This window comes from Megalops cyprinoides, chromosome 25 (assembly GCF_013368585.1).
Source record: "Megalops cyprinoides isolate fMegCyp1 chromosome 25, fMegCyp1.pri, whole genome shotgun sequence".
Classification (NCBI taxonomy): Eukaryota; Metazoa; Chordata; class Actinopteri; order Elopiformes; family Megalopidae; genus Megalops; species Megalops cyprinoides.
Window position 1 is genome coordinate 7,013,843 of NC_050607.1, and position 18,740 is coordinate 7,032,582.

At 47.4% G+C, this 18,740-nt stretch overlaps 1 protein-coding gene across 18 annotated transcripts in view; it reads left to right on the forward strand.

The window, feature by feature from the left end:
* Positions 1-18,740, forward strand: part of LOC118771629 (CUGBP Elav-like family member 2) — a 122,783-nt gene that overhangs the window by 33,312 nt on the left and 70,731 nt on the right. For 17 of the 18 annotated variants that reach the window (XM_036519616.1, XM_036519637.1, XM_036519638.1 and 14 more), the window contains exon 1: positions 15,535-15,687. The exons of the other annotated variant lie outside the window; for it this stretch is intronic. In XM_036519616.1, the coding sequence (XP_036375509.1) occupies positions 15,590-15,687 (98 nt within the window). In that variant the 5' untranslated portion in view covers positions 15,535-15,589. Of the gene's footprint in view, positions 1-15,534; positions 15,688-18,740 lie in introns of those variants that run through there. 18 annotated transcript variants of the gene reach the window in all.

Below are 18,740 nucleotides of genomic sequence, written 5' to 3' on the forward strand. Positions count from 1 at the left end.
TATAGGACTCTGAATGTATAGCGTTTAGTGTTGCTCTCCAGTAAGGAATTGCAAACATCAAAAACCATCTGGTCTTGTTTTGGTCGGGCTTGCAGTTCTTTCCACCTGTGTTTCAGTGCCAGCGCAGGCTTCTGCCTCTCCACGTTTTCAAGCTCTTTTGGCAAGTAACTAAATTTAGGAATCCACGTGTCCCTCTGCCGTGAGCCAGCCAATTCCAGTTCCAGTTCTGCGAAAATGCTGAAAGTTGAGTGCAGAGGTGTCCGCCCCCGGGGGGTTTTGTTGCAGTCGAATAAACCTCTCCCCTCTGAATTCCTGAAATTACTCTGCCAAGGCCTTCTGCATGCCCAGCGTCACATTCCATAGCACCTCTGTACCAGGCTCAAACTCCATGTCTTTGAATTCCTTCCAGCAATCTGGTGGGAGACTGCGTTGTTGTCTCCAAGTTAGTTACTCAACCGACAACACCTCTTGCACCAGTGAGAGAGCTGTATGTCCCCCTCTCCTTGCAGCTTTGTGATGAGGTCATTTAAATGTGACATGGTGTGCATCGCGAAGTGAAGTTTTCTGTTGCCGGGCTGAATCTGTGAGCTCAGTGTACTTGCGGCCTGTTTTACTCACTCAACACTTTCACTTCTTCCTGACGGGCAGCGAAACACTGCGGCGCTCATCCTTCCCACAGCCACCATATTTTTTCTGTGCTGAAGAAACTGCCAAACTAGGTGTAGTGTTAAAGATCAGAGCTTGTAACGAAAGGTTGCTGGTTTGAATTCCCACTGGGGCACTGCTGCGGTACCCTTGGGCAAGGTACTTAACCCAGAACTGACTCAGTAAATACCCAGCCGTATAAGTGGATAACATGTAAAAAAAAAAATTGTAACCTATGTAAGTCACTCTGGATAAGAGCATCTGCTAAATGACAGTGATGTAATGTGAGAAGGTCTGAATATTGGCAGTTTACCTCCTCAGTCAGCTCACCGAACTGTCTGTGGTCTGACCCTTTTGCCAATATTTAGTCGACAGTCTTGAAAAACAAGGGGACGTTACTCAGGTGGAAAGGTACGGGCACGGAGCGCTCCTCGATGAATTATGCAGCGGGCGACATCACCTTCAGCGTTTTCCGGAAAAGCATTACACAAAGCCTTTGTGCACCCCTTTCATGCTTTGCCCCCATGAGTCACGACGAAAATTAAATTGTGGGTGCTTATTTCTTTTGACCTAAAGCGGTTGACAAAAGCTGTCAAAAGAGAAAGCTTTTCAACGAGCTCCTCTTTTGTTCACCCAGGACTCCCCATTCTTACAGTGCAGAGCAACTTGTGCAATCCCATTAGCATCACAGGAGTCCTCAAAGACTATAGAGAGACCTGGAGGTGAGTTTGGCATCTGTGGTCTGCTGACTGCTGACATACTCATATAGCTCTGTCCCTGACCATCCTCGCATACAGCAGCCTGTCTTTGATTTCTTAGACGCATCTCGTTCTTATTCCTGAAATCACTGTGCAGCTGCTCTATGGCTTTGACGAAGCGCTCCTTAACGCGTTTGTTCTGTGAACAGAGCCCCCCCCCCCGAACTATTTCTTGGGTAACAAGAAGGCCAGCAGTCATATTGCTCAGCGCCTCTGCCCAATTATCTAATCTGAGCTTGCTCTGATCGGCTTTCTGCTTCAGCTGCTCGGCTTCTCTCCTCCTGCTACCTCCAGCTGGGCACTTTCATTGCAGAAATGCCTCTCAAGGTTCCATTTCTTGTTGTTGGCAAAACTCCCACCGCAAATGGGACAGACTGGAAGTCTGGCCGTGTTCGCCGCAAAATGCATATGGCTCTGTACACTCGGTGGCGAGTTCCTGATTGTGAGCGCTTCTTCTTTTTGACGCCGTTTTAACCCCATTCAGCTCGCTAGCTAATTAGCCTAAAGTACATTTGCAACCTGGTTTTCCCAAGCTGGGTGAGATTTTGGCACGGTTACATGTCTGTTACTAGCCGTGAAAACATGTCAACGCATCAGATAAATGATGCAAAGATGAAAACGGCATCGGTTTGTCTTAAACAGCCCCATGTGAGATCTTAAAGAACTGAAACTGAGATCTTAAGCAGCTACATGTGAGATCTTAAAGAGCCCTGTGTGAGATCAGAAAGCACCCCATGTGAAATCTTAAACAGCTACATGCAGCCCCAGAGCAACAGGGTGCTGACGCCCGGCCTGGACCATAATACACAGGATGCTATGTCTGGTCTGCAGGGCAGTGTGTAGATGTGGACTCTGAAGGGTGTCGTGTGGGACTCTACAGTTCTATTGCTTAAAGTACTAAACCACAACTGCTGCAGCATTAGCAGTAACAGAATGTGTGTGACACAAAAGTATTCTACATTGTCAAGGGATAAAATAATGTGTTGGCAGTCCTCAAAAGGCCCTCTAACAGGGTCTTTTTCTTGAGGACACAGGGTAGGGGTGCAGGGCTAGCTGCCATCAGAGACGAGCTCTCGCTGATACTTTGCGAATTGCAGCTGTGCCGTCACCCGTAGAGATTTTTAATTGGTTGCGGAAGCGGGGCGAATAATTTCCTTCAGCGGAAGCCGCGGGGGTGACCGCATGCCGACAGCGTCAGGGCTGAGCGACGCAAGAGGTCACAATCGCCGGCACTCCCGCTAGCACGTTATCGCTGTTAGCATATTAGCACTGCTGACGCGCATTAAACACTAAACAGAAAATAAAATGACCTTTATTTTTCCATCTGCTTAAAAAACAAAACAAAAAAAAAAATCACCATCCTTACCACAGCACTGTAAAAGAGGAACGACCCGAACGGTCTGTCTGGCACGAGGAATGTGGCGTCGTGTTCGAGTTAGATCTCGAAAGAAAAACATCGGGATTCCTGAAATTGCGACCGGGATCCAGGTTTTTCCTGGGTGTGATTCTGTCCCCGCGCCTGGCTGCCGCTGCCTGGTTACCGCTCCTCTCCGTGCGCGGTGGCGAAGAGGAGGCTCTGCCTCATGAAACATTCAGCAGTTCTATTAATAAAGCAGGTAATTGGATTGAAGCGCCGCACGTTCCCCGCTCCCGCCAGCCAGGTCTCATCTCTTTCTGCGCCGAGCTGGGGCCCCGCCGTAGGGCAGCAGGTGCGGGCTGGGGGCCCCTGGCCGGGCAGGAGCGGGGCGGGGCGGGTCTGGCTGGGGGGGATGGCTGAGGACTCAGCATAGCCTCTCCTCCACTCTGCTACTGTCCACTCCGTCCAGAGTTTGTCTCCCTCGCCCATGCGCATAGGCGGCAGCGTGCCATAGTGGAAAGGAGCAGGGCTGGTAACCAAAAAGTCGCTGTTCGATTCCCTGCTGGGGCACTGCTGTGAGGTACTTGACCCAGAATTGCCTCAGCTGTAAAAACAGATAAAGAATATAATATTGTCTGCTAAATGAAAATAATGTAATGTAATATAATGAGAGCTCTGAGGTACAGGGGGGGTTTCAGAGGGTTTGGCTTATGCAGACATGGAGGAGGGACAGTCAGGGTGGTGGGGGTCCTGTATGTGCATCCCATACTGCCCAGAGCTGCGGCAGTCTGAGTCAAACCTCCCACAGTCTGAGTCAAAGCCATCAGTCTCCGTCCAACCTCCCACAGTCCCACAGTGCAGCCTGAGTCAAAGCTCTGCATTGAGTTAAAGCCCAGAAGTATTTTATTACCCATTTTATTAGCAGCTGCCACACATGCAGGCTCAATCCTCGCTGTGATTGGCTCCCTGGGCTGTGGAGGAGGGGCAAAAGGCAGAGCTCCAGAGGGCCCAGGCCCTGTGTGCGTGTGCAGAGAGGGTAGTTCTGGAAACGTGCGCTTGGCCCGGACTCCTGGCACAGGTCGGCTTGGAGACAGCCAGTCAGGGGCGTCCCGACGCTGGTTCGAGGCATCATCATCAGAGCGGTGGCGGGCGCATTAACTGCGCACAGATGCCACGGGGTATAATCGCAGGGACATCTGTCTCCCATTAGATCCAAGCAATAAAGTGACATCTGCATTGTTCACCATTCATCCCAGCTAAAGACATCAAAAAACCCCGACGCCGTCCCAGAGTAATTTTTCCATTAAGATCAAGCGGTTCTCGGTGCCCCGCGGACCCGGCAGGTCGTTAACCTCACGCGTGCTTGTTGCTACTTCACAACGAGAGGCCAGGCGTCGGCACTAAATCTCACTGCCTCATTGCACAGCGTACATGGCTTCCTCTCACCAGTAAACGGTATATGATTACGATGCTGATTGTTATCCCGATCATCCTTGTAGCCATTAAAACTCCTGTAATTAAATGTAAGCAAGCGAAAACAAAGGCAGGTACAATGTGTTTTTACTTTGGGATGGCGGGTTGACAGGTTGCTGGTTCGAGTCCCTACTGGGGCACTGCCATTTTACCCTTGGGCAAGGTACTTAATCCAGGATTGCCTCAGTAAAGGTTCAGCTATATAAATGGATAACACATAAAAAGTGTAACCTATGTAAGTCGCTCTGGATAAGAGCATCTGCTAAATGGCAATAATGTTGTATTATGTGTAAAATTGCACAAAGTCAGTTGCCTTTTGAATCCGTGATTCAGGATCAGGTACTCGTGATTCTGTGATTCAGTGTCAGGTGCTAGTGACTCTGTGATTCAGCCTCAGTTCTGAGTGAATTTGTGATTCAGTGATTGTGTGATAGGGCGTCAGGTGTCATTGATTCAGTGATTGATTCAGTGGCAGCAGCAAGACAGTAGCCACTGTGCTTCAGTGTTGGCGGTAAGAACCTCTGGGCAGCAGACTCCAGCGCAGAGCAATCAGAGGCTCCCCAGCCTTTTTGAATATGTGTGGGTGGGGGGAGCGACTCATGATTACAGTTATAAATAAACCAAGGGAACTGTCTCACTAGATGGCACTGCAGCCAACGCTTCCCGTCGATATGCAAATGAGCTCCCCGGAGATTAACGAGATGCAGAACGGCAGCGGGCGGGGACCAGGGCGGCGGGCGGCCGAGTGCGTAGGTGGCCGGGGGTCCTCATGTCGCCCATGGCAGCCTGCCCGCCTTCGGAACAAAAGGCAAGATGTCTGCTCTGAGGATATACTTTCCAAGACCAAAGCGAACACTTGTGTCTGCTCACGGACTGCTAGCGCATGATTTCGTTTAGTGGTGAGGTGTCGCTGTGCGGATTTCAAGTGCCTGCGCCGTGGTTATAATTTATCCCCTGGAGAACAGGCAGAGGAATGGGGGAGACAGGAATGTCTTCTAATAAGAAGAGCCACTGAGATGTTTGACTAGTGTGAAGAATTTAACAGTCATGTGGAACAGTACAATCAGAAGTTATAAAATCAGACTGTAGACCAAACTCAAGAAAAGCAGAGAGAAATGTAAAAAGGATGTAGAATATCAAGGGTTAAAGGAAATTTCAGCAAGGAAACACTTTTATTAGTCCTATGCACGCCGGTTGTATGCAGCTGTGTGGTGAGGGCCCGCCCTTCAGGAGACCCTGCCAGTCAGAGGGCATCTCTGAACAGCTGATCTGCCCGATAGCATCTTAGGGAAGTGGACAGCCAATGCCAGCCTTAGAACGGAAGCAGGGGTGGGGCTGAAGAAAGCTTGAGAGCACTCAGATGCAGGAAAGTGCAAATCCCTCAGGTCACATTGAAGTTTGTGTTTTATTGGATAAGCAGCACTGAGGGCGACCAACCACAATCAGTGATGACACAAAAAGGTGTGGTAGAATGTATCATTCTCCGAACCAATGCAGCTGTTCCACACACACTCGCCTCATATGAAAACAAACAATTTCCCTTGATAGCACCACCACACTTGGTTGCTTATGTTTTCCGGATTCTTGTTACAATAGGTTTGGCTAATTACAGAGAATAAAAGTAAAATCTTGCATTTTGAGTAGACCAGTCATCACGGTGCACTTTAGATGTTTTTTGTGACAATTGCTTAAATGAAGACAGTAATCATGAAATGCCAGGCTGCCTTGAGTATGTCTTAATAGGTACTTGGCCGATGTCCAAGATCTGGTCACTAGCACAGAGAAGCTGTACTGTGCTGGGAAAGGAACTGAAGAAGAAGAAAAAAAAGCTCAGCTTTTAACAAAGAGGCTCCGACCAATCAGAGTGTCAGCTGCTGCTGTGCTCTGTACTGTGCAGGTCAGAGGGAGGGAGGGAGAGGAGGAGCACAGGACAACAGGAGTGGAAGTGAAAGAAAAGAGGGAGAGAGGGAATAGACAGGTGAGGTGAGGAGGAGAGGAGGTGTGGAACAGAAACATCAAGCAGACGTAAGCAGTGCAGGGGAAGGGAGCAGTACACAGACCAGAACAATGCTGTGCCCATCACTGCCTGCAGACTGTTAGGTCTCTGTTCAGCCACTGTCCAGATAGCATTTTCACCTACACACACACACACACACACACACACTTACACACACACACAAATACAAACAGATTCTCTCTCTCTCACACACACACATGCACACACAGATACACACAGACACTCTCACACACATACTTACACACACTCACAGATACACCCACACACTCACACACACACACACACACACACACACACACACACACAAACATACGCAGACACTCTCACACACACACATACTTACACAAACTTATAACCATAGTTCAGTGTCCATGATGGCTCTGTAAACAGCCCAGAGGAATGCTGGGTAGTGGTGATCTCAGAGCTGACAGGAGGGAAGAGACATGTTTTCCTGGCTGAATGAATCCTGCCACACTCAGATCCATGGATTCACTGCAAATTTACACATACTGATACTGTGTTACGTGTTTGGCACTATGAGGTTACCTGCCTTTAGCACACCTCTGTCACAGGGCTGAAAAGACAGGGCACAGCACTGGAGAAGACATGTCCCAGATATCACATGAAATTCCTGGGATGTCTCTGTAGTCCTGTAGCAGCATTATCAGAACAAGAGAATACTCCATGCTAGCTGGGTTGTTACCTGGTTGTCTCCCATTCCAGTGGGTATATTCTCACACATGCAGTGCAGGTTTTTGTCCCAGATAATGAATGTCTTCAGTACAACAGAGAAATCTGGGTCTTCTGTTTTTAGGAAACATTTTAAATGAGGATAAAGGATCTGTTTCATGTGTCTTTTTATTTATACGAACAGATCAATGTGCTCTAGCTAAAGTTCTCATTAATTCTAGCTCTCTGACTGTGAGCTAAGGGGCTGTAACATGAATTTTAGACAATGCATGGCTGATACTATCAGCATGTGGTAAATGTATGGAAAATTCAAAAGGGTCTACTCTGAACCTGAGGGCAAAGCTGCAGTTAGACCTCCAACATGTGTGACTCAAGTTTAAGTATGCTTTGAGAATATAGTGCAAGGGTGCTTTGTGAATACAGACAGTGTAAGGGTGCTTTGTGAATACAGGCGATGTAAGTGTGATTTGTGAATACAGATGGTGTAAATGTGCTTTGTGAATATAGACAAGGTAAGAGTGTTTTCTGAATACAGGCTGTGTAAGGGCGCTTCATTCTGTGTGAATCACAGGTATCTGACACTCCATATCTTATACTTGTTCTGATTTCAGTGAAACATTTCTCCTGCATGTGTCACTGCTCCACACTGAAACAGATTTATCTCACACCACTGAAATCGAGAGACGGAGGGAGATGGAGAGAAAGGGAGAGACAGAAAGCGGAAAGCAAGAGAGAGAATGCTAAGGGAGCTATTCATTTGATTATATGTGATGCATCGCCTGGAGGAAATAATTTATCATGTCTGCTCTTCATTAACATGTTTTTACCATCTGACAAGGAGTGGAAAAAGTTTAAATCATTCACTGTGGGGGGGGTTCGAGAGGGGCGGGGCAAACAGGGCACAGTAGAGCAGGGGATAGAAGGGTGGGGCAGAGCTGGATGGGGTGTGATGCTGGAGAGAGTGGGTGATAATGATGATGATGATGATGATGATGATGATGGTGGTGCTGGTAGTGGTGGTGCTGATGGTGATGACAGCGATGGAGATGATGGAGAATATCCTCTATATGGTTGCTTTGGGATGAGAGCTTCCTGAAAGAGCTTATTGCCAGAAGCCGTAGGGCATAAGTTGCTCGCTACTGTTTTTTTGCCCTGCTTACTTTCCACAGGAGGCAGAACACTCCTGCAAAATCTCATTACCATAAAACTCAAATTCACTGGAACAGGAATCGTCCACAGTGATTTGCGGCAGCGCTAAAAGGTTTTGAGGTAAGCAGCGAGAAAACAGAATCCAAACTCCAGTGGATCTAGAGCACAGTAAACACACTGCCTTCAAGACTCAGATCTGACAAGTCAAAAAAATATTGGCTCACCCTCATTTAGCCGTTCCTCTATAGAAACACCACACTGGAATGCAGGGGTGTAGTTTACTATTTTTGGAGAGCATTTTCAGTGCAGCGCCTGGTAGGTCAGAATAGACAATGAGGCAGTGACAAGCCCAGGAGACCCATAGAACCCATTCCCCCTGATTCAAAGTGACAGACGAATGTCCTTATGAGCGTCTCAGGAGATGAATATTCTGGATATGTGGATTTCCTCCCGCGGGACTGGAGAGACCATTAGTGTCAGTAATGAGCCTCTCTCCCGGTATCCCTGGCCCAGATTAAACTCGGATAGCGCGTCCGTCGTTGTTCGGGGGGTATCCCTGGGCCTCGTTCCTGCCAGGCCGGCCGGCCAGGGATTAGCCAGGGACGCAGCAGGCCTCTGGCCAGTCAGAGGAGCAGACGCTGCCAGCCTGCTCCCGCTGCCTGCATGGGCCTGCAGTGAGGGGAGGGAGAGAGAGAGAGAGACAGAGAGAGAGAGAGGGAGGGAGAGAGAGACAGAGAGGGAGAGAGAGAGAGAGAGGGAGAGAGAGAATGAAATGAGAGGGACAAAGAGAGTCTTTAAAGAAGAATATCGGTAGAATTTATGGAATCCATTTCCGTGCTTGATTGGAGGACAATTCATGTGTGTATGCATGCGTGTGCGCATGTGTGTGTGTGTGAGTGTGTGCGTGTGCGTCTGTGTGTGTGTGTGTCTGTGTGTGTGTGTGCGCGCATATGTGTGTATATGTGTGTGTGCGTGCGTGCGTGCGTGTGTGTGTGTGTGTGTGTGTGTGTGTGTGTGTGTGCTGGCTCTCCTGCATGAAAGGTTTTGCTGATGCTACACACCGGAATCAGGTTGTATAGAGGATGGCTGTCAGAGTCCTGTATCAGAAATCTCCCATTGCGGAGAACTCACATATTCTGTATCCGTGCATCTGCATTATGTCCAAATACAGTGATATCAGGAACCTGACATTCCTACCCCACAAGGACAATGCTTCTGCTGTTCATCCAAATGAAAAAAATATGAACGATGCTCAGCATCACCGCAAATCACCTCGGCCCCTACAAAGTTTGTGGCGTGTATTAAATATTCTACAGTGCCATTTTAGATTCTGTTTATATGTCTCGTTCCTTGCTGTCTGCATACAGAAGATAAGATTAATTCTTCCCTCTCTACGTCCTGGCCTGACTCTTACTTCCCATGGAATTTTTATATCCGCTTTTTACACAAACTGCAATGTTAAGCACTTTTTTTTCCTCCTTTGTAAAAAAAAAATCTAAATAATTTATACATGTTTGGGAGCTTCTCTCCCACTGAAAAAAGATGAGAGGGGGAATGGAGGAAGGTAGTGATGTTTCTGAATGACGGCGCGAGCTTGGAATACAGATTCGGGAGAGGACGCAGGCGCCCCTTCTTCCCACTCTCTGTTTGGAGCAAAGCCCGGCCGGCGCTGGGGAGAGAGAGAGTGCCCAGACTTCAGTAATCCCTCTTTTATCAATAGGAACTCATGCACGGCATAAAACTCACAGGGGGCCTGCATAACAAGTCAAAAACTGGGCTCTCTCTCTCTGTCTCCGTCTCTCTCTCTGCTTCTCTCTGTCTCTCTCTCTCTTTTCTTCACACTCCCCAAATCCACTCTGATTCACTGGCCCGAGTTACATTTTTGTGTACAGCTCGCAAGCCTTTTCAAAGTACTGTTACATCTTTGGGTCAAGAATTGTGAAAGAATTACACTTTGTTTTGTAACTACTTAAATGTGAATTACAGTGTTCTGTTGATGCTGAAGTGTTGCAATGTACAAGGAAAAAAGCATGTGTACTTAACAATAAAAACATTACATTATTGGCATTTTAGCAGACGTTCTTATCCAGGGAGATTTACATAGGTTACAATTTTTTATGTTACCCATGTATACAGCTGGACATTTACTGAGGCAACTCTGGGTTAAGTACTTTTCCCAAGGGTACAATAGCAGTGCCCCAGTGGGGAATCGAACTGGCAGCCTTTCAGTTAAGAGTCCTGCTCCTTAACACTATGCTACACTGCCACCCTAGACATAATATCACCGCCACAGGAGATGAATGATTATAAATCGGGAGCAATGCGACTCTGTGCAGAGCAATCTCCCACTATCCAGCAGTGACCACAGGGCGGCGGTCCAGTCTGTCTGCCCGTCTGTCCCTCTGTCCTGCTGCCTGTCTGTCCCCCTTCCACGCCTCTGCTCTGACCGTGGGCTGTGCGAACGGTCACGGCTCTGAGAGGTCGAGCATGCTGTGCTTTACTGCATTTCCATCCAGCTGTTCCAGACAGGAGGCTTCGGCTTCATGCATTATTTCGCAGCCTCTCTCAGTGCGGTGCGGTTCAGGTCAGTTCAATTCAATTCAGTTCAATTCAGTGGCGCTTTACTGGCACGACAAACAAAGGCTGTGTTGCCAAAGCAATAATGACCAGCATTACAACTACGAGCAGAAGAAAACATGCGTCGTATGTAGGGACATATTCAATGTAAGAGACATATACACACACGAATTAAAAAGTTAAGTTGATAAGAAACAATCAGTTACATTACTGGCATTTAGCAGACACTCTTATCCAGAGCAACTTACATTAATTTTTTTTTTTTTTTTCTGTCACCCATTTATACAGCTGGATATTTGCTGAGGCAATTCTAGGTTAAGTACCTCACCCAAGAGCATGAGAGCAGCGTCCCAGCAGGGAATCGAACCAGCAACCTTTCGGTTATAAATCCTGCTCCTGACCACTTTGCTGCACTGCCACACAATTAACCAGTGATTACATGTAACAGCAAATATAAATGTAATTAAACCATTTAAAAGTAGTCTGTCTTTTTCGGCAGTTTCCACAGTACAGGGTACTTGCTATTTGTCCTTCATGCTGTAACATGTGACCACATATTGAGCTGCAGCTGGAGCTGAGGGCCCCTCTCCTGGCATGACTGGCATATTTTCTGCATCAGTCATCTTTTTGTAGTGGCTAGTTCTGAGCTCTTTAATGAATATCTACCCTTTTGATCGTTTTAACATACGCTGTGAGTTCCTCCCTGTATCATTTTATCATAGTCACGCTGAACTGTGGTGTGGGGGTGGGATGGTAGTATAATCAGAATAATAACTGATTATACTAAGTGTTCATTTTTTGTTTGTATTGTAACTGCTTTTAAATAGTAGGATGTCAGGATGGAGGTGTTCTTACAGTATAGTATTGTAACAGCTTTAAAGCTGTAGAACCTAAGGACAGAGGTGTTCTTACAGTATATTATTAAAGATTCTATAACGTTGTTGGAACTCAGGACAGAGGTGTTCTTACAGTATATTATTAAAGATTCTATAACGTTGTTGGAACTCAGGACAGAGGTGTTCTTACAGTATATTATTAAAGATTCTATAACGTTGCTGGAACTCAGGACAGAGATGTTCTTACAGTATAGTATTAAAGATTCTATAACGTTGTTGGAACTCAGGACAGAGGTGTTCTTACAGTATAGTATTAAAGATTCTATAACGTTGTTGGAACTCAGGACAGAGGTGTTCTTACCCTGTAGAACTGGTACAGGAAACTCCTCCTCTTCCCCTGAGACAAGCAGAGATTTTCCATGCACAGAGAATCATCAAGGAAGCAGGTGTAGCTCTGATACTATGCACTCATCGTGTGTAAAGGTGTGACCTCCTCCTGTGGGATGTAGTTCTGATGTCAAACACTCACATTGAGTGTAAAGGTTTGGGACTGGCTCACCCCCAGTCACCCTGCCAAACAGCGAACCCAGAGCTTTAGGGTTACCATGGCAACAGCAGCAGAGCAGCCGGGCCGGCCCTGGTGTGACCAATGGACACTGACCGCACATTGTCATACTGAGGGGCTATCGGGGCACTTTAAACACAACAGGAAATAAAGACCCTGACATCACGACAAAGGCCTGTGTGAAACAGTGTATATGTGCGTTTTGTAAGGTGTGTGTATGTGTATATGTGTGTTTCGTTGTGTGTGCAGGCATGTGTGTATCTGAGTTCATGGGTGTGTGTGTGTGTGTGTGTGAGAGAGAGAGAGAGGGGGAGAGAGATTACTGTCACTCTGCCCGTGTGGTTTACTGAAACTGATGTAACTTTATCCAGACCTCAACAGAGAAACTGCAAGCACACCCCACAGCAAGCACAGACACAACACGTACACCCCACAGCAAGCACAGACACAACACGTACACCCCACAGCAAGCACAGACACAACACATACACCCCACGGCAAGCACAGACACAACACACACTCCACAGCAAGCACAGACACAGCACGTACACCCCACAGCAAGCACAGACACAGCACGTACACACAAGGACTTTCACTTTTTTCCCCACCTGATCTCCGCTGTTTTTCAGGCGAGGGGCAGTGCCACTGTCTCAAGTGTTCCCCTGTCTGTCACTCACAGCCATTGTCATGCAGATTACAGTAAGGCGGTAATTACCCGTTTAGCGCATGTCACTCCCACTCCCCTCACATTAGAGTGGGACAGACCTAATTGAGTCTGATGGTTTGGGAACAATGGGAATTAGACCCCTGGCACCATGGGTCTTAATGGCTGTCAAGACCCCAACTTGCGCTTGTGTCATCTCTCCCCCCGTAAAAAAAAAGTCAATTTAACTGAGGTTGACAGGGAGATGCTATCGCGCCGAAAACTGAGACAAATTAGAATTCATTTACGATGAATCCCCATTTCCCTCACTCCGTCCCTGTCCCAGATGCGGCCATATGGTTTATATTGAATTAAATCTGTTCTCCAAATGCTGTCGAAACTGGAAGAGGAAATTAAGTTGACGATTTGCCAATTCTGTAATAGCTGGAACAGACAGAAAAGAGGAGGGCTGTGGATGGGACTGGTTTGTATGCAGATAGGGTGAAGGTCCACACGGGTTTGGATAGGTGTTTGTTTTGGAAAATGAATCTCGGCTTTGATTAAAATGGATTATGAGCTGATGAGCGTGTGGCATGTTTCAGCCACACCTGTATCTGCTCTTTAGCGTCAAACCTCTGATGATGATTTCTCATGAAACGTAGCCTCTGTGTGTGTGTGTGTGTGTGTGTGTGTGCGTGTGTTTGTGTGTGTGTGTGCGCACGCACGCATGTCTCAAACCCCATGTTGATCAGCATTATCAGCAGTGTAAAGTTGTGGTTGAAATGCTGGGTTTTGGACCTGTTGGCAGGAGTAGTGGTTAGAGTGCTAGACTCAGGACCTGAGGGTAGCAATGTTGAGATGGGCTCAGGACTCGAGGCCAATGGTGTGCAGTAGTGATTAGGGAACTTGACTCTGGAACTCAAGACAGCGGCGTGGAGTAGTGTTTGGAGAACTGGACTCTGGACCTGAGGGTAGCGGTGTGGAGTAATGATAAGAGAACTAGAGTCTAGACTTGAGTACAGCTGTAAGCGTTAGGAGGGTGACGGTCAGAAGGTTGTGGATTTCAGATGGCACAGGGAACGTAACTGTTGCACGCAGTAAAATAAAATCCAGCTGTTTGAGTGATGATGAGATGTCAGAGTGGGGCCCAGTGTAAGTTGCCGGGAGTGGGGGACATCTGCCGCATGGGTAAATCCAGTTACGCATCTGAGAGAGAGCAGACGGAGAGAAAGACTGTCAGTGTGCTGCAACATCTGTCCTCTCAAACACTGTGGAGGTCCTCCAGGGGGCATCCAGCCAGCCTCTCTATCTATCTATCTATCTATCTATCTATCTATCTATCTATTTATCTTTCTTTCTATCTATCTATCTATCTATCCAGTCTAATCCAGTCTAATCTTTACATTACATTAGCCATTAGCAGATGACCTTATCCAGAGCAATTTACATAGGTTACGGTTTTCACATTATCCATTTATGCAGCTGGATATTTACTGAGGCAATTCTGGGATAAATACCTTGCCTAACGATACAGCAGCAGCAGTGCCCCAGCAAGCTTTTGGTTACAAGCCCTGCTCCTTACCATTATGGTACACCGCCTCATTTAATCTAATCCAGTTTCTCTTATCTGTCTATCATTTCCTGAGCAAGGTGTGAGAGGTATGTGTCCAGAGAACAGTGTAAAACGTGTGTGAGTCCAGAGTAGGGTGTAAAAGGTGTGTGTTCTGAGTAGGGTGTGAGAGGAGTGTGTCCCGTTTGTGTCCCATTTCTCCTTGTGGTACTATCATATACGGCATGCCTTGCTTTTTTCTATTGAGGACAGTTAATATGCAGAACCAAGATAAAAAAAAGACAATCAAGATTTTTATACCCTAAAGAAAAGACCATAAAATACAGCACAGGGAGCTCTTTAAATGGCTAGTAGCAGATGTCTTAAGTGTTTGGAAAACAAATAGTTTTGCCAATTACAGCAAGTGTGGTGAATGAATTTTAAACAATCTCTGTAACGTTAGCGTATGCAACCTTTCCCTAATGAAGCTGTTTCTCCACCCCCCTTCCCCCCCAACCCAATTTAGTTTCTGTCTCCATGAAATATTCATAAATCATAATAAACATTATGAATGTTTAAAAGGCCTCTTCCTGAGACATGTGAAGGAGGGTGTACGGGACTGAAAACCAGCCTGCGGAGACGTCACCTGTGTCTTCAGCTGCTGGTAGCTGCATGGAAAAATCCAATCAACACTGTTGATCGCTGTTTGAAAATCTGGTTGGAATTGCATCTTAAATATACTAGAATAGACAAGACTAGATTTATGCAGCTGTGGTCTTGAACCATTGTCTTGTTTTAATGGCTAAAGGACTTTACTTCGACCCCTCGTTTGACTAAGGCTGGTTGGCTTACAGACATTCAGACCTTTTGTCAAAGCGGAAACTTTTATTATTAAATAAACAGGCCCCTGTGCACAATCCCGTTGCTTCCGTCTTTGTGCCCCCGTCTGAGAGGTCCCTGTTCCCTCGCTCTGCGTAATTTGGGTGGTAGTTATTGGAACGGAGCGCCCGTCCGGGCCTTGTGGAGTTCCAGGGCGAAGCGCCCCAGGCAGCTCCGCACATTAGCGCGAGATAGGCCCGCTACAACGCCAGCCGTCAGAGCGGATTACTTCAGCTGCATGACTCAACTAGGGCCCCTCCACCGCAAAGCAGAGGAGAGGAGAGAGGGAGGGAAGGAGGGAGAGGGAGACCAAGACAGAGAGAGAGAGAGAGAGAGAGAGAGAGAGAGAGAGAGAGACGGGGGAAGCGGTAGGGTAGGCAGAGGGAGAAACGGAGTGAGAGGAAGAGAGGAAGAGAGAGGCGGCTGGAGCAGGAGACGAGGCGCAGTGCTGATGTTGGAGCTCTCCTCTGAGTGGGGCTTTGCGCAGAGCGTCTGCACCGAGACCCTGCAATGCCCTCCCTCCCTGCAGAGTGAAGACCGGCTCCTAAGGTAGGCTGGCGCTCGCTCGGCGGGTGGGGTGGGGGCGCGTTTTTGGGGGACGGGCCCGGGGCTCGGTCTCCCTCGCACGGCTCGGTCCCTCTCTCCAGCCCGGCTCTCGCACCCTCAGCGGGCGAGGCTGCCATCGTGCCGGCAAGGCGTTTGTCTAGAACGGAGGCGCATGCGGAGTTTTTCTCAGGGCCGTTTTTCGGAGCGGTTGCTTTTTCTCCCCGTGAGGCTCGCGGCGGGGCGAAGCGTCATAATCCGCCCGCCCTCTCCCCCAAAACCGCCTCGCCTCTCGCATCCCGCGCTGCACGGGAGGGGCATTTTTTGTGGGGCAGAGGAGGAGGGCGCGCTAAACAGGCATCCCGCCGGTTCAAAAATCTCCGCCTTTGTTTTTCTTTTTCTTTTTTTTGGGGTCCCAGACGACGGGAGGGATGTGAACGCCAGCACATCTTCGCAGCGGAAAATGAGACAGCGGAACAATGGGACTGTCACACACCTCGGAGCTGTGTATCGTCCCCCCCTCCCCCCCACCCCACTCATCACCACCACCCCTCATCCACCCTCCCCTCCCCTCACTCTCTGGCTCCCCCCTCCAATTGTATTAAGCAATAATGGAAACGGGCTCTTTAACGTGGATTGTTAAAGCTTCATTAGATTTTTTTCCTTGAAGAGCTCCTTGGTTTAAAAAAAAAAGAAAAAAAGACCAAAAAAAAAATGACAAAACATTTTCTTTTATGTGTCTCTGCCTGACGGTGCCGGCCGCAGTGTCCTGCATATCAGAGTAACGGCTGTTGGTTTAGACTGCAGATTTATGGCTGCCTGTGAGGTAAATGGCTTTTAAAATAGCTGCGGCTCTCGTGAATCTCTCTGATGGCTCTGGGACTGTACAGCTAGAGCGGCTCGGAGTGACATTTCAGCGGTTTTAATATTACCTTCTTAAAAGAACCCCTTTCCTCAACCTCAAATGAGACTGAGCGCATAATGTCACATAATAGAACCGCTTGCACAGTTATTATTTCATAAGTGTTATCGCACAGTTTGCGTGTGGTTTTGCTGATGTAATCACCAGCGTTGAGTTAAAGCATAGTTGTGAAAAGACAGGCCAAATGTATTGCAATTGCAGTGTACCAATGCTGAGTGTACAGGCGTGATTATTACCGAATGGTGATGTGAACGCAGTAGACACACAGGCCTGAGAAACCGGAGTAATGTCCTTGCATATACGCCAGGGCAATGGGGACAGATCAAAACACCACATTAGGAGTGATGGTCTTCATCCACTCTACACTTCACTCATAATGACTTTTTACAAAATTCACTCTGTAATAGAATTATCAATAAGTGAACCAAAATGTGTTTGATGTGAATTGCTACATCAAAAGCAAGTCTTTCAGTAGGTGTGTGTTCAGAGCAGGGACAGCCAGCAACCTCAGATTAAACAGAGGCAGCCTGAGTTTGACTCATGTGTAGTTTGTAATTGGTGGCTGAGGTCTGATGGTGTGTTTTGTGTGTGCGTGTGTGTGCTTGTGTGTGTGCATGCATGCATGTAGGTGTTTGTGTGTGTGCTTGTGGATGTTTGTCTGTCCATGTGGCTTAAACTATTAGGAGTGATATCTCCCTGGTCTTTTATCAGGTTTTGTTTGACCGGTCATGGTGCAGGCAAGAGGTTATCAGGCCCTGATTACATCTGCTTCTTCTGTTAGAACGTCTCCACACTGAAGAAGGCAACGCTCAATCAATCAGAGCTCCTAACCTAAATCGGACAGGGTGGAGCCATTGAAATATGACACTATCGCACCTCCATAACATACAGATATCAGTGGACCTATCCAGCGCCAAAACCAGTGTTTCTGGTATTTTGCTTTAATGAGAGAGAGAAAGAGAGAGAAAACAGGGACACAGAGAGAGGCAAGGACAAGGACAGAGAAATTCCTCTGTTGAATGTCTGGCACACAGACAGGATACTGTGATTTGTTTCTCCTCTGTGTCACTGTGAAGATGATGTTATTGGTATAAGTAGCATGTCATTGTGGCCAAGTTGCTATGGGTGAGTGTGGGGGGTGTGGCACTGTCTCCTTGTTGCTAAGGGTCACTTGTGATGTCACTTGTGATGATGGCGAGGGAAGCTTGCCCCTCATTTACCTGTGATGTATGAGGTGTGAGGGGTTTTGTCACCCTCTGACATGTGACATATTTCCTTCATGTGTGAATGCCTTCAGCCATTATATAGTGCCAGGAAAACAAATGACTTTTCAGTCCTCCATGGATAAAGACAAGACCTCTGCCAAACTTTGACATTAAAAAAACAGTAATGGGAAATTATTAATTGCATTATTAATGAACAATTACTCATTTCCACTAATATTTTGCCAATAACAACGGCAAAAAATAATCATATTATATTTGTACAGTGTTGCTGCTAACTGGCATTTCTTTGAGCGAGAATGCTGTGAGAAGCTCAGCAAGTGTTTTTGACGTTGTTGAATTGCTCGGATGTTACAGCAGTCAGTGCATTGTGAGAAGGCTGCAGTGTGCATCAGCTGGTCAGATTCGACAGTGTATCATTTTTGGCCATTCCTTCTCCAATCCGCAGCTCTGATCAGGTAGAAAGAAGTGCAGATGGCAGCTCGTGGAGCACGTGTGTCAGAGGGGTTGAAGTGGTGCACATTTGCGGCATCAGAGAGCACATTTAGGGTGTGATCGCCTGTTTCTACATGACCCACGCTGCCTTTGGTTGATGAGGCTTTCGTGTGGTTCCGTTGGTTGACGAGGTTGCCCTGTGCTTCTACTGGTCAACAAGGGCACCCCACAATGCAACTGGTCAATGAGGCTGCCCTGCACTGCCATTGGTTGATGCGGCTGCCTCACGTTCCCATTGGCTGATAAGGTGTGTGGATGAAAGGAAAAGGACCGTGCTGTGGTAATGGAGTTTTTCAGTCTGAATGTCAGAAATCACAGTCATGGTACAGAGTGAATACACCTGGATCTCACCTTGAGCTTTTGCATAAAGTGAAGCAAGAGGTTATTTTTCCTTTTGTCACGCAACCCTGTTTGGTTAT